General features: G+C 27.4%; 1 protein-coding gene across 4 annotated transcripts in view; it reads right to left on the bottom strand.

The window, feature by feature from the left end:
- Positions 1-227: 227 nt before the first annotated feature.
- The window catches only part of LOC132919883 (cordon-bleu protein-like 1), an 86,790-nt gene continuing 70,595 nt past the window's right edge, over positions 228-16,422 (bottom strand). For 2 of the 4 annotated variants that reach the window (XM_060981790.1, XM_060981792.1), the window contains 14 exons: positions 13,693-13,815; positions 9,651-9,772; positions 8,541-8,662; positions 8,343-8,469; positions 6,781-6,926; positions 6,278-6,433; positions 6,090-6,196; positions 5,749-5,936; positions 5,272-5,532; positions 4,775-4,954; positions 3,843-4,655; positions 3,680-3,777; positions 3,478-3,542; positions 228-2,327 (listed from right to left, as the gene is read on the bottom strand). In XM_060981790.1, coding sequence (XP_060837773.1) covers positions 1,376-2,327; positions 3,478-3,542; positions 3,680-3,777; positions 3,843-4,655; positions 4,775-4,954; positions 5,272-5,532; positions 5,749-5,936; positions 6,090-6,196; positions 6,278-6,433; positions 6,781-6,926; positions 8,343-8,469; positions 8,541-8,662; positions 9,651-9,772; positions 13,693-13,815 — 3,460 coding nt within the window. In that variant the 3' untranslated portion in view covers positions 228-1,375. The remainder of the gene's footprint in view (positions 2,328-3,477; positions 3,543-3,679; positions 3,778-3,842; positions 4,656-4,774; positions 4,955-5,271; positions 5,533-5,748; positions 5,937-6,089; positions 6,197-6,277; positions 6,434-6,780; positions 6,927-8,342; positions 8,470-8,540; positions 8,663-9,650; positions 9,773-13,692; positions 13,816-16,422) is intronic. The other 2 variants (XM_060981791.1, XM_060981793.1) reach the window with 2 other exon arrangements.

Here is a 16,422-nt window from a genome sequence, read left to right as displayed (position 1 = left end):
TAAAACAATATACTTATACTTTTAATATTGATAAATATTTGTTTTAATACTTTTACTTTATAGCCAATAGCTATATAACTGAATAGTTTTACAATGGCGAGTCTTGTATTAATTTAGATTTTCACCAATATTTAAGAATAAACATTGGTAAAGTATATTGTTATTATATATTCATAATAATTCATTATGGACTTATGGTTACAATTTATCAAAACAATAACATTAAATAACAGTATACATTATTTTATTTACATAACACAAAACAATCAAACATAAAATAATAATAAAAATGTACATAATTTTAGTCTATAAACTTTGGGTGTTTTAATATTTTCCCTTTAATTAAATTCCAATATTTGTATTAGTATCAGTATAAATAATGTATTAAAGAGTATTCTGTAAAACAAATACGTAAAAAAAAAAATGAAATACATACTACATACAATATAAATAACAATGAGCACTATTATATTAGCTCCTATAGGTCGTAACCAAGGTGGATATATATATATATATATATCCATATATCCACCTTGGTCGTAACAATAATAATCTATCTAATAAACGACTATTATAGTGAATAATTTATGATAAATGATAATAACGTAGATACGTAACATAATATTATTTAAAATATCATTTTGGTTAACGAAAACAACTCCAAAATTATCAATTTAAACGATATCTAAAATTTTAGAAATATTGAGCAAATGAATAAAATATATAATGAAAATACAAATTGTCACAAATATTTGGTTATGATTATGACTATAATATTATTATCGAGTCTATAACTTTGTATAAACACGAAAGAAAAAATAATAAACAGGACAACTAAATTAGAAAATATATTACACCTATAATGAGCATCAGTAGGCGTTAGTCAGTGTTTCGTTTACAACAGAAACACAGAAAACAAAACTGATTGCAAACGAAAAGTTTTGTTGAGCGCCAAGTAGTTTATAATGCAGTTATTTAATTTAAAATTGGCAATCTCTAACAAAATGAAATTGCAATAATTGGAACCAGAGTACACATTTTGGTTTCGTGATTTTGATCTGACATATTTTTATAAAAAATCAAGGAACAAGAACAAATTACACGAGTGAGTGATAAATAATCAAAACAATATTTTTGAATTTGGACATGCTGCTATTTAATAAACTGCAATCATTAATTTATAGATCAAATAATAAGCCACAGATTATAGAAATCTTTAAAAATAATTGACCTTTATGTAACGTCTTTGTGGCTTTAGTACAAAACAAACAAAACTGTCTATTGCACAAGGGCTCATAACATATAATTATAATATTATATCGTTTGATAATAATTGAGTAAAATGTTAGTGTTTTTAGTAATAAGTCTATTGGAACTATGCTCTAATTTTTCTTAGGTTGTCTCTGCCCCCGAAGCATCTAATTGACTCGAGTAGATTTTCCCTGGGGTCGACGTTCGTTGAAATTTCCCTAGGTTTTCTTTGCCGGCCCATTAGTTTACCAAAAGTATACGAACTGTCAGTGGATGATTTCTTATCCAACGGTCTTAATATTACGTTGTCGTCATTTTCACCGGTCAACATGATCGTACTGCCATGGTAACTGTAGCCATTACTGAGTTTGGCTTGAGCTTTAATCGCTTCGGACAGGGCTAGAACCGGGCTAACCGCTTGCAATTGTTCAACGTAAGGTTTCTTCAGTTCATTACTGAGCTTTGCTTCAACTTTGATCGCTTCGGACAAATCCAGAACCGGGCTAGCCGTTTGTAATTGTTCAGCATAAGGTTTTTTCAGTTCGACAGACTTCACTATCGGTACCCTGGACACAGGCTTGTTGCAGAGGTCTTCATCTAACGACTTGTTCGCATTATCATCGGCCTTTCGTTGTAACCTTTGTCTAATGCCAATAACGTAGTCTCGATCAGTTTTGATGCTGACCTGCCTTTTAGGACGTTCGTTCCACGTGGATAGACTGATTTTTGGGGGACCCGTGTACAAATACCTTTTAACTTTTTCGTCTTTATTGACTGGTATTTGAATTTCCGGTTTGTTATTACGAAATTCACATTGCATATTTATATTATTAATTTTACTAGGCTCTTCATGAAGTTTATTTATGGATTGAACATGTTTTACGGTAGCTGGCATTTCTACTGTCACAGGTTTTAGAAAAGCCACCCGCGTTTGTAAATCATTGAATTCCATTGTTTCTATTTTTGGTTTTGACTCATTCGTTTCGAGTACCTTCTCAATCAACGGACCTTCGTTGCTTTTTTTTAATGTTGTTTCCGAAAGCGATGTATTTGGAATGTTAGAAACTTCATCAAAACTATAAAATAATTTATAATTGAATGAGTAAATATGCGACATGGAATATATAGTATATATACATATTATATTATACATTTATTAAATAGACAAATAAAAATTAACCTAATTTAATTAACCTTGTAGTGTATATTATAAAAATATAGGATTTTATTCGACAAATTATAAGTACTCAGCCTCACAGAATGATGGCATAAATTAGTAATGTCAATCGTTAACTTGGTCTCAATAATTTTTAAAAATGACTGATTGATAATAAATACATAGAATAAATGGTAAAACTACTTTAAAAGAAGTAATTGCATTTAAAATTATATTTTAAATACCAGTGTAATTAAATTTTTAAGACAAATAATGTTGTATATCCACAGACGAATTTTCTTACATATTTCAATAAAATGTAAATAATAAAATATGTAAAACTATGTATTACAATGAGTAGAGACAAAATTATATGCATTTGCATGTTTGTTTATTATAGCATACGCATGCAATATGCATATTTAGCGTGAAGTAAATCAACAAATTCAATTCAAAAGGATGTCAGCATAGTATTTGTATTCTCTAACTGACCCACCCACATTTGCAAATTTGTGTTCAGCGAAACATATTATTGTGTGTTAACTTTCTATCATCAAACATTAATTACAATATTAAAATGTTTCAATGATGCATGAGCATTTTTAAATTGTAATATTTTACAAACTTATACTTAAGATTAACATACGAATTGAAATACATAGAGCGTGGGTTAGACTATCTGTAAAGAAAAAATAAATAGTGCGTTGATATAGTTACATCTCTCTTTAGATAATTATTCAAGATTACTAAAATTGAAATTGTTGTTTTTAGTAGACATTATTAAAAACATATTGCATTAAATAATATACATTATTAAAAGTTTGTTAGATTTTAATTATTTGAGTGTTTCTTATAGTAAATAATTCAAAATTCAGAATTGATTTATTGTTTAAAAGTAATGTTTGTTTTTTTAAATAATTTTTATTAAGTATATCATACGTCAAATAATTATAAAACATATCGCTTCAATTAGTTCCTTTTTTTGCTTATAAATCCAAGTTCTAAATAATGAGGTTTACTCACTGAAAAATTAAAGCTGAGTTTAAGATCAACAATAAAATTTTTTTTACCTTAAATTGTTATTTATTGTGTTTTCTTTATGATCTTCAATTTGAGGAAGGATCGTTTTTAATATCTGGAATATAATAATGATTAGAAGTTGTTTTAGTATAAATTTAACTGTAATGTTTGTTATATACCTGTGTGTGTGTGTGAGTGTGTGTGGGTGTGTGTGTAAATAGCTTAGTAAAAATGTTGAAATGAAAAAAATACCTGAAGTGAGTGTAAGGGAGAAGATTGTTCTAATGTAGGTTCAATTTTTTTTGGTATTATTTCGATTTCATTGTCGTCTTGGCAATTTTCTCGCGCATCTATAATAAAATCGGTAAAAGTCATTTTAAATTTAGATAAAAAAATTTTTTGATATTTAACTAACCTTCTGTTATGTTATCTACACTGAATGATCTTTTCACTGGAGACTTGTCATCGTAATTAAGTCTTTCAGAGGAATAAGTTCGTCCAATATAGTGTTTGGCCAGCCGATTCGATGGTTTTATATTACCACTTAAAAGACTTATATGTGACGTACTTCGTTTGACTGTTACAGACAAGTTAGTTCTATCCATACTGAACGATTTGTGCCTATTAACCAAGTTCGTCGTTTGCGTTTTGTACGCGGGATTTGATTCTCGAGCTATTTGTGTTGTCTTCCATGTTTTAACCGACTCATCACAGAATATCTCTGTTGGTCTAGAGCAATCTTCATCATAAGCCACAATTTTAAAATTGTTTAGTTTAGATTCTTTTGGTTCTACAATTTTAACAGGTTTTTCATCTGCATGTATTTTTTCTTCACAACTCGACGGTAATGATGAATCATCTGATCCAATCCCCGAGTCTTGAGGGAAACAATGGTATTCGTCTCCAATTATTTTTTTTACAGACTCTTCAGCTGTGATGCTATCTTCTTTAACTTTTATTGGATTAATAGTAGGTTCCTCTTGAAATACGACATCTTTAAGGTTACCGATGGTTACTGTATCGAACATCGTCATTGTAGGAGAATGGTCATCCCTAAATGCTGAAGGAGGATCAGGTAATTTGTATTCCCAATCAATATCTGTAACGTCTGTGTTGTTTTCTTTAATAGTAACGATAGATGGTGTATCGTAACCACTAGTTGCATCTCCAAATATACGATCGATTTCTTCATCATCCATACGCAATTCGTCTTCGTCGGCAGTGGAACCTATATCATACCACGTTTAAATTATCTATGTGGTTTTAATATTTAAATTTCTTCCAACACCTTAATTTAAATAAGCATATCAAGCATAGAAAAATGAAAGAAGAAGTTTAGTAAAGCACCTGAAGATAATCGAGGTACTGTTGTCAAATCTCCAAGTGGATTGGATGCCTCTGATTGGTTTATAGTCGAAGATCGCATAGGTGGTTTAGGCGCCGGTCTTTTCGATTTCACTTCCAATTTTGATAAGTATTTACAACCTATTACAATCGAGGATGTGGGAGATGTGGGTTCAGTCAAATCTAGATAGGGTTTTAATATACATAGTTAAGCTAAGCAAGCTAGGATTTAAATCATGTAAAGAATAATAATATTATATACATAGTATTACAGTAGCAGGGTTTTTAAACATACTCTTCATTTTTACAAGCTAAAACATCATTTAGATGTTTCAAAAATGTATTCCAAGACTCAGTTTTGAATTGACTATTGTAACATGGGTTATTATCTACATTGTTTAGTGTTACTGAAGATTTATATTTATGAGCTGAATCACTAGATAAAAAGCTTAAGGGCATTTTGGAATATTTTAGGACAGTTGGTGTTATGGGTAACATACCTCTATCTACATCTGATCGACTAAGTGATGACAACGAGGATGTTGCTGGGGATAGATTAGGTTCAACTACATTATTGTTCAGTTCTATTCTGGAAACAGTTTTTGATTTTTCTTGTGGATCTGCTATATACATTTTTGTAGTAACAGGCAGTGTTTGTGATTTTCTCTGTATTTCTGGTTCACTTTCAGGTTCTTCTTGCGGTGGTGCAAGTTTAGGTTTATTTAGTAGAGGTGGAAGGGGTGCAGCTTTCTTTTTACGACCTAAGAATATGAAAAACTTATTTATAATATATTTTTACGATAGTTAGGTCTTAGGTGAATATTAAAATAACACATCAAATTATAAAATTGATAATTATTAATATATATATTTTTTAATATTATATTTATAATTAAAAAAATATTAGAATATATTTAAATCATTATTATTTTAATTTATACATTGTTTATGGTGAAAACAAATCGTTATGTACTCACTTTGAATTGATATAAGTGATGTAGTCGATACCGAGTGTTTTGATTGACCTATGTTGTTAGACATAAAAGGTATTTCAGAGAACTGGTTCTGATTTTGTCCGCAAGCTTGAAGATTGGTCATTGAACGCGACATGGTTGGGCCAGACGTTTTGGTAGGAGAACAATTTCCAGTCCTCGTCATTCCAACACTAATCGTAACAAAAAAAAAAGTAAATCAATACAGAGCACCATAAGATTTATATGAATTTGAATTGTTTTTAAAAAATATTGATATTTGAATTTTAAGATATATTTTAATTAATATTGTTATAAATATTAAATTAAGATATTTTTTATTTTACCTGCAATCGTTTGCATCGCTAAGGACTGATGATTCGTGGTATCCACTACTATCAGAACTATTTCGCGAATGTGATATTATTGTTTGTTCTGGAGAATTTCGTTGTTGCTAGAATTTTTTTTTGTATTGGTTTTTCATCAAAAACGTATAAATTGACTAGATTTAAATTAAACGTGTAAATTTTCTTACCGATGGTGGTTTTGGTGCTAGTCTTCTCTTTCGGACTGGTCTAGATGGTAATACTTTGACCATTAGTGGGCGACGTGGAGTGTCTGAGGATTCATCTGATCTAGTGGGACTCAAACTTCTACCACCCAAACTACCACTACTCAAACTATCATCACACTGTTAACATATTCATACATTTAAGTTTTAAATGTAAGTATAATTTTTTCAAGTCAAACTAACAAAATGTATTAATAAGTTATATATTATAGCTAGGTAGGTACTAGGATATAATTATTTAAGTGTTGTATTAAAAATATAGTTCTTTTAATTTTTACTATTTTTTTTCAAAATATTTATTCTGTAAAGAAGATCAGGTAATTCAGTTGTTATATTTAATTATAATTATAAAAATATATCGAATTTGTAGGTATTTAGATATTTTATAAAAATTATTTATAAAGGCGAGTGAAATAATTTCCATTTTATTAAATAAATAAATTATAATAAAATGTTTTATACGTTACCGAAAATTTTTTAGGGGCCCGGGACATAATGTCATCTGAGGATAGGCCGCCGATGAGAGTGCGATTAGTATTCAACACCAGAGACAATTGTTGTAGTTTATACTCAACTAATGTTTTACTCAAGTCCAAGGGCTCGTTCAATTTGTCTTAAAAAAAAAAACAACAAAAAATGTGTGAATTGTTAGTTATTGTTCATGATACTATGTATGGAAAAAACAGTGTATCTGTTGTTTAATTATTTTTACGAGTTTACATTGATAGATAAGATAACATAGAAGTACTTGACAACGAAATGCATGGAATTCAGGTGCAAATATAATATGTTAAGAAACAATTTTGTGCGCGTCGAATAGAATCTCAATGAAGTTCAATAATAGTAGCATCGGCAAAGAAGATTCGTGGAAAATAATGCGAAAGCTGTTTCTTGAAGTGTTTGGATATTGAAAAATGTAAAAAAAGGTGACTTGATTTGAAAACAAAATGATTTATATACGAGTATAGTCAGATTACCATAAATAATACGCTGATGCAAGTCTTTAATATTTATTGAAATATAAATGGTTTCGTTAATCATACAATTTTCTTATAAAAATGTACAGAAAAAAAACATTTAGTTTATAAGGTAGTTAATATATATAATAATAATTATAACTTATAAGTTAAATATTTAAAATTTTAAATTCAGGTATTACATTTTAACCAAAAATATGAAAAGTGTTGATATATATTGATAATAGCTTTTAAAACTTAATTATACAGGAGTCATAATAATAATAGTGTACAATGTGTAATAATATTTATTATTTGTGATATGCTAAAAGTGTCAGTGTCAATATGACGTTATAAATTTTTTAAATTCTGTAACGACTAACTAATTTTGTGTTAATTTTCAAGTTAACTTGTTACAGTATACACATATTATTAACATCTTATCACAGTTCAGTCATAAGTACACACCTACATAGTTTATATATTATTTATTATTTTTAATCATACATTTCTAATAAGCCATATGATAAAATATAAATAAAAATAATAGAATAATAGATTATTTTACGATATATTTTGTATTTATTATAATATTGATTAATTAACTGGTTATTAATGTATTAATACTAAAAAAAATAGTTGAACATTAAATAGCAATTATTGGTTTCATGCAGTCGTAATTACTAAGATTGCGTTATGTGTGAAGTAGCAGTAGGTATACTGCTTACTACCTACTAGTTACAATTAGTAATCGGTAAAGTTATTCACTAAAAGGTCATAAAATAAACTATATATTGGCCATTACCATTACGTCATATTATGACAAATATTGGTTTTTTGTTTCAATTTGAAAAATAGTTAAGCTCATGAACAATATTTTATAAATTAATATTTCAATAGTAAATTAGTACCTGTACAAAAGTTTTTATTGGCGTTAGTTTTATGGTTTAAATTTTAAAAATGTATTCATTAAGTATGATTTTTCTAGGAATTCAACACTACAATTGACAAACATGGACCTATATGTACTTATAATAATAAAATAATGATAAAATAACCTAATAAAAACATACCTGGTTTTCTTAATGTATACTTGGTGGAATCAAGATTTTTCTCGAAACATACTTGCTTAAGAATGTTGTTTAGTGGTGTTTTTGGACTTATTCGGGATACGTATAACTGATTTCTTGGTAAATGTACCTATAAATATGGAAAAAGGTTTATAATTTGAAATAAATATATAAAAACAAAAAAAATTAAAAAAAAATTACTTGAAGACGAAACGTTTGTTCGAACGGTTTTGATATGCATTTCATAATAGACTGGCTTTGATACCTGCCATTCTTACTTAAGTTTTTAGGAACGATGTTTACTGTCCATGTATCTAGGGCACCTGTAAAAGAGAGGGAGAGAATACGATTAAAAGATGTTAAAGGTCACATATAGCAATTTAGAAAACGCATTCGTTGCATTTTCCTGATAATATTATTCTCGACTCTCGAGGCATATTGCACATAATATTATGTTTTTATAAAGGGTAATCTGTCTGGTAATATTTCAGTATAAACGATGATTAATAGAAGGATTAAGAAGTTTTTTCTGTTTTAAAAAAGGTGACAGATTTAAAATGAAACTTTTATTTGACAAAAATGTTCTGCTATTAAAAGTTATCTCACTTAAAATTTTTAATTTAATTTTATGTCCTTTGAGAGTTTAATAAATTCAATATTCTGTCAATTACAATTCTACAAGTTCGACGTTATTATGGATCTAATATAAATAAATTCTTTAAACATGGAACTTCTAAATCTAATTGATCTGATAATTACAACATGTGATCATTGTGATCATCAGTAGAATTTTAAATTATTTTAATTTTCAATTATATTTAATTTATTTAGAGCTATATGGTTTTACCGAATCAAGTGTCAAACGTTATTAAAAAAAATATACATTTTAAATAAAAATACAAGTCGACACAGAGAAATACATCAAGACTAAATGTCCTCGAACTGAATGTAGTAAATATTTATACTCACATCGACACTATTGGTAACATTATAATATGAAAATTACACTTTTTGTATTATTTAATATTTTTAGTAGTTTATTGGTATTATTATAATTATTATTATATAAGTTATCGTTATCAAATAACATGGCGTATAAATAAGTTCTAAGCACATTTTTTTCATAATCATAATCTACCTATTGATTAATTTGAACTAATTTGAACCAAGGGTAAAGTGCACCACAAAAATTAATTTGCAATCGACCACAAATATCAATTGATTTTTTGTGTGTTTACGATATTTTTACAAATAAATTATTAATTCCACATATCATTATAGATATAGGTGGTAAATATGGAGGGTACTAACCGATAGGAGTACTGGGTTTATACGGTAAGACACCGCGATCACCGATGGCGTGCACCGCATGACTGCCTGGCGATAATTTGTGGGCAGTAGTAATCTGCACAAGCAAGTCCATCATTGGCGTACTAAAAACAAAAATATAAAAAAATTAAAAACAATCAAAAAAAACATCAAATTATTTCAGTAAATCAGATTATGTTTTTTTTTTCGTTTGCCTAGGATTCTTTATTTATATAGGTAGTAATAATAATAACAATAATAATAAACACGATGACCGTTCCCGACGGCGCGAAACCCATTGACCCGAAACAATAGATCTCGATCATATGAACAACGTTGCGATATTATAATTTTATTACAATATGCATGGCAAAAAAAAATCTGTATATTCATCCGCACAGTGTGTTCTATATTATGGAATATAGGTATATGTCAGGTAGTACCTATTTAATTTATATTGCCATAGCCGACAGTGACACACTCTCCTCCGGTGGTTAATATTTTCGCCATGACAATGGCCACAAAATTCGATTACTCGCAGTATTCATTGTAGGCCAATCCGCCTGTAGGTCGTGGTTATTGTCGTCGAGCTTCCGAGTTTGATTTTTTTCTTTCCTCTCATTTTATCTTTGTCTAAGGTATGGTCGAGGTTCATTGTCTAATTATTATTTGAGGACAAGTGTATATATATTACAACCATACGACGTTCTATTCATAATTGACATCTATAACTATTAACTATATGATCAAAATATTGATTTTAAATTTTATAGGAATAAAACATTTTTTTTTTTATTTATTATTATTATTGCATCTTATTGGTTTTTATAGCTCGAACCAGGGATACAAACAGACGCACGGATGGTACATTGTAATTCGAATATAAACTATACGGAAATCGCACTAACTGTAAATATTTTTACCATGATTAATTCAATTAATTTGATTACTATAGTCAATATACCTATATAAATAAATAAAATTGGAAACTTAAGATTTTAACTAAAATTTTACACGCCGCAATTGACTATTATTTATTAAGGTATATATTATATATGGTATATATATATATAATATATACATCCGACTTTTCGCATTCTTGCTTGAAATATTTTTACAAGGTTAAGGTGTATTGCATTAAATGTGTGTAAAAATATAATTTATACAGTTCGCAAACAATTTCTAAGAAGGAATAATTACGAGTTCAAAGATTAATATTATAAATGCAAATTAAAGCACAAACTAATAAGATTACTATATTATAATGTTATTTTTTAAAGCTAAATATACAATGGATGTATTACAGCTTTTGATGTCTTTAAATTATAAAATATTCAACACATCTTAGATCTGAATATACACGTACAACATAAAACATTTTAACTTATAAGTAGTATAATATAATAATTAGTAATTTATTTTTTATTAATTTGGAACAACTAGATATATAATATGAAATTATGTTGCGGTTCTAATAGTTACAGAAAATTTTATTTATGTTTTATATAGTTTTTAATATTAATGTTTTGAAAATATGTACATATTTGAATGTTTTGTTCTCGAAAAAATTAAATGATCATAGGAAATTTGACTAATTCAAAACAATTTTTATCTATATTTTAATAACTAAAAAAATTATTAATGTGTATATATAAATATTATAAATATTTTTAACAATGAAAGTGTTTGAAAAAATTATATTTTTTTCTCGCATCTGAGTGTAATTTTTGTTTTTATAGATCTTTGTCTGGATGACGTTTGTTTTAAAATAACTTACTAATGACATTATAATGTAGGCGGCTAACACAGGCCAACGGGTGCGTGCGACACCGTGTCGTGAACAGGACCGGTAAACGACTCTAGACCGGTGACTAAACTTAATATTTTTATTTGTGTACATTTTATGAGATGATGCTGCATAACCTGCAATCGCCCTTTTGAGTATTAAATATTATGCTATAGCAGCTCACTTTGTATATATTAATAAACGATGGCACAGTGGAGTAGATATGTTCACACAAATTTTCAACTGTTGTTGATTAAACAGGAAAAAAAGGTGGTGACAACAAACAAATATGTATTAGTATAATAATATCATATAATATTAAAATAATGTAAATTTAGTGAAATTAATGTAATTCAGCAAAAATGTATTTTTTATTTTTGGATTGGAGAGTACAATACATATATTTTTTTCATACCTTATTTCCTAAATAAATAATTTATTTAAATTTTAAGCAAATAGGTACCACATAAATACACAACGTGTTTATACATCTAAAAGTTTAACAATGTAATAAAGTTTGATGTACAAAAGTGCTAGATTCGTATTCCCTAAGAAACCCATGGATGTTTTTGTTTTATTTGTTTAAAAAAACAAAATAAAATATTTATTCGTTAAACAAAAATGGTATATTCGGTGTATGTGGTTTATAGGAGCACACGTGTAGTGTTCAGTAAATATAAAAAAATTGATAAAAAGATGATAGGTATTGAAAAAATGTAATAAAAGTACTAGTAATTTTGTTGTTCAGTAAAAATCAATATTTTTAGATGTATAAAAATAATCAGAACAAAATAGGTACTTTAATTTATTAGTTTTTGTTAAAATGAATATAATTAGTAATTACCTATACATTAAAATAATAAAAATCGTTCGTATACATGTTCGAATCGTTTTAAGTTCTAACCATAATCCAAATTTTTAAATATTATTGCATTAAATAAATATTAAATATTCAGTAATAATAAAACATAGATAACACATTTTTTTTAAATTTAAACTTTTTAATCTAATTTTTTTAAAATACCAAATAAATGAATTATATTTACATAGTCATAGTTTAAGTTTTTAGTACACAACATTTTTTCTCAAACAGCCATAAAATACATAATCTAAAATTAAACCTTTAAGTTTAAAAGAATATGAATGGAACTGATGAGTTTGACCAATGAGTTTAAATTCCAAGTCCACCTAATATTTTTAAATAATAAATCAGTAATATTACTATTAAATAGTTCGTAAACTGTTTTAAAATATACTCGTATATTATTGTATAATAACGTCATTCCGTACGTATAAGAGGAAGAAAAATAAAACTAATATTATAGTGTTGGCTAATGCGTTAAAGAACCGCCATAAATACCGAGTAAGTAATATATTATATGCTATAACTGATTGGTATTTATTATTTTTAATGGCAGCATATATTCCCAGTTATACCATATTTGAATCGATGTTTAATTACTTTGAATCAACATTTACAATTTTTATGAGGTGAAAAAATGCATTGTTATCATTTTATCAGTAATCATAAAAAAACCTAAATTGATTTACAATTACAACCTATATTTATGAGATAAGTTTAGTGAAATAATATAATAGAACAAGATTACATATTATACGCAAGTAAATATAATTGAAAAATGTTTTTATGAAAACATGAAATTTAAGTAGAACATCTACAATATTTTATCAAAAATTGAAATAGATTTGATAAAAAATAAAATATAACGGACTCGGTTCATGATTCATAAATTATTATTTTTTTCTTTTCTTATATTTTTGCATGATTTATTTTTATTTAGTTATGATATATACCTTAGAATTGAACATGAACACATAAGAATATAAATCATATTAGCTTTTTAGAACTGCTTTTAGGAAGAGGTATTCGCATGTAAAGCATGAATCATACGATAAAAATATAAAATGTCGAATCAACTCGATTTACGTAATGCCACAATTAAAATCGAAATTGACCACTTATTTTCGAATCGAAAATATGTAAGCAATTTATTAATACTAATATTATTGTTAGTTGATAAATTTAATGAACAATATCGTATTAAAAATGTTAATTTGTGTGGTGGAGTTTTAAAAAGTGTTCAACAAAACAGATGAACGACACAGTTAAGTTAAAAAAATTTTAAATCCCCTAATAATAATAATAATAATAATAATATCGATATAGATAGATATTTTGGATTATTATTATAACAGTACCTATATTAGATACGTTAGAAAATCTCAATGGATACTGACCTTCTCTCGACGCTCATCTTGATCACGGAACCGTTAGGCAAAATCACGTTCAGATCCATTGCCCCAGACAGCATGTCGGGAGGCGTGTCTTCCGTCACCGGCATCTGCAAGGACATCGTTTGTCTGAAAAATCAAAATACCAAACACATTAGCTCAGTATTATGTTTTTGAATTAGGTTTTACACGCGCGTCAGATACACTCGTCATACACGCCTTGGGCTAAAAATCTCTACGAGGAACAAATGAATTATACTCGTTTGGAATAATTCCGGCTATAGCTGTATGGTATAAAATAATATTTTTTCACATGATTGATGGATGCTTTAAAAAACATATATAAAAGTATATAATATAATGAGTACTCCTTTTATTGTTTCGACGAAAGAAAATTATTATTACTCACGTAATTTGATTTTACGCCGATAAATTGAATATTTTCATACCTACCTATTATGTTTTCAAAAATTAAAATCTAATTGTTAAATAAATTCAAAAAATAAATTATGGTTTTGAACGTTTTATTATTTCGGTAAATGGTCTTAGTAGTCAACCTCTAGAATGAACGGATCTAATCTTAATTTTTCCACAGTAAATAATCGGCATACAAGCAGTAAATATTTTTATTAATAGATCATAATGTATTATAATGTATTTATTGATGATTGTTGTTTCGATAAATGCATTATAATTTATGTTGATAACGATGATAGAAAAACAGATATCTAAATTACTAAAACAAAACTGTCTTAATAAATTGTCAAGGTAAAAATAATTGAACATTATTTAACTTACACGTAGAGTATAATATTTTAAATTATTTTAAGTCATAACAATATCTAATCTTAATTATTATTATTATTTGTTTCTTTATAACCGTTCCCGTGACAAATATTATTTCGAACGATTGATAAGATTTTATTAAATTGTAACCAATAGCACAAAATATTATAATATGCGCGATATGACCACTATTACAATAATACATTTATAAATGCACGTTAAACTAGACGTAATTTATTTAATACATTATATATGTGGTCCGTATAAGTTCAAACGTGACATATCATCACAAAAATATAGAACGTGAGTGTCCGGCACTTATACGAATTATTAAACTTGGATTTTTTTTCGACAATTTTTTTGTCATTGATAGCAATACTGCACGGCTTCGTCGTTGCTATAATTGGTTTGCGGCTGAAAGAATTTCATTATAACCAAAACCAAAGAATGTATACTGCGAGGTATAATTACGGTGGCGGTGCACATATTATTATTATGTTATTGTAGTATAGTTGTTTTTGGCGTTGTCGTCAATAATATGTTTTTAGTCACATTAGCAACGCAAAAAAAAAAAATTGTGGGCGCAATCATGTATGACTAGAATGAGTGGTGAGCAAGTAGATAGACACTACATACCTACAGTTTCTATTTATTTTTTTTCAAAACCGTTTATAATGGTTATTGTTTTTTTTTTCATTTTGATACGACGACGCATGCATTAACTGTCCGAAGTCCGTTAGTCAAAAAATGACGTAGTGTTATTATTTATTTACCGTTTCGCGTAAATCCTGGAGAACGTTATAAGGATTGTTCAAAAATGAAAAAGTCATCTAAATAGTTGACCTATATTGCTAAGTTCCTTTAAAAATATAAATTTTTAACTCTTATTCTTATATTATATATTATAAATGTATTTTATACGATAATTCTTTGTTAACGACTTTCGTTGTAGAATTTCGAATCGTAGCTTTGGGGATGAATTAAAGATTTAAGTTTAAAAAATGATTTTTTATAATAACATTTTAAAGGATTTATCGTGTTACACGCTTACAGTGTATAATAGTTGACAAAAAGTCTCAATGGTTTCTCAGTGCACTAATTCTTCTGTTCGATATTAAAGCCAAATAAATTAAAAACGTCACTCGTCTTGTTTTCAGCTGATCTGCGTATTAACATATATTATACTGATACGTCGCAATAGCCAGTTTAAATAGATGATTTCACAAACATCAACCAGTTAATAATATGTGCTAATAACATCGGGGTTATATTATTTATATTCTTTTGAGTACATAGTACCAGTGTATAATGTATATATATATTATAATACACTCGCACGGAGATTATCGTACATTTTTTTATGAATTGTTGAATAAATAATAAAATATTATAATATGGAATTTGACTAGATGGATTGATTTTTATCACACATTTCGTGTGTATCCATATGATATATATTATACATATATTTACTTCAATTTTTGATTTCATAATACTGCTGGTAGTAGCAAGATTTGCTACTTGTGACATGATCTGCAGACGACGATGAATACACACATACGTATAACGTATAGTGTTTCGCACAAGGCGAACGTAAGAATGTAGCCATGTAGGTATACTTATTACTTACACACAGACTGAGAAAATGATGGCGTAAGCCACAGTTGAACGGATCACCAACCACAGCACATATACAGAGTAATTCACCAAAAATACTTATAACTCAACACCCTTCTTATTCAAAATTCAATTTTTGTAATTTTTAGATATAATATTTAAATACTATATTTTAAAATCCTTGAATTTTTTTTATTATTTAAAGAGTGTCCTGTGGAGATACAAACTTTTGTTTTTTCAATTAACCACATCTTAGTAAATTATTAAGCAAATATTTTTTCTGCAAATGTTGACTCATCAAAATTAAAATTTGAACGAGTAGTTTTTTAGTTA

The sequence above is a fragment of the Rhopalosiphum padi genome, chromosome 2 (genome assembly GCF_020882245.1).
Source record: "Rhopalosiphum padi isolate XX-2018 chromosome 2, ASM2088224v1, whole genome shotgun sequence".
Taxonomy (NCBI): domain Eukaryota; kingdom Metazoa; phylum Arthropoda; class Insecta; order Hemiptera; family Aphididae; genus Rhopalosiphum; species Rhopalosiphum padi.
Note: the sequence above shows the minus strand (reverse complement) of the source record. Positions and strands in the feature narration are given on the sequence as shown.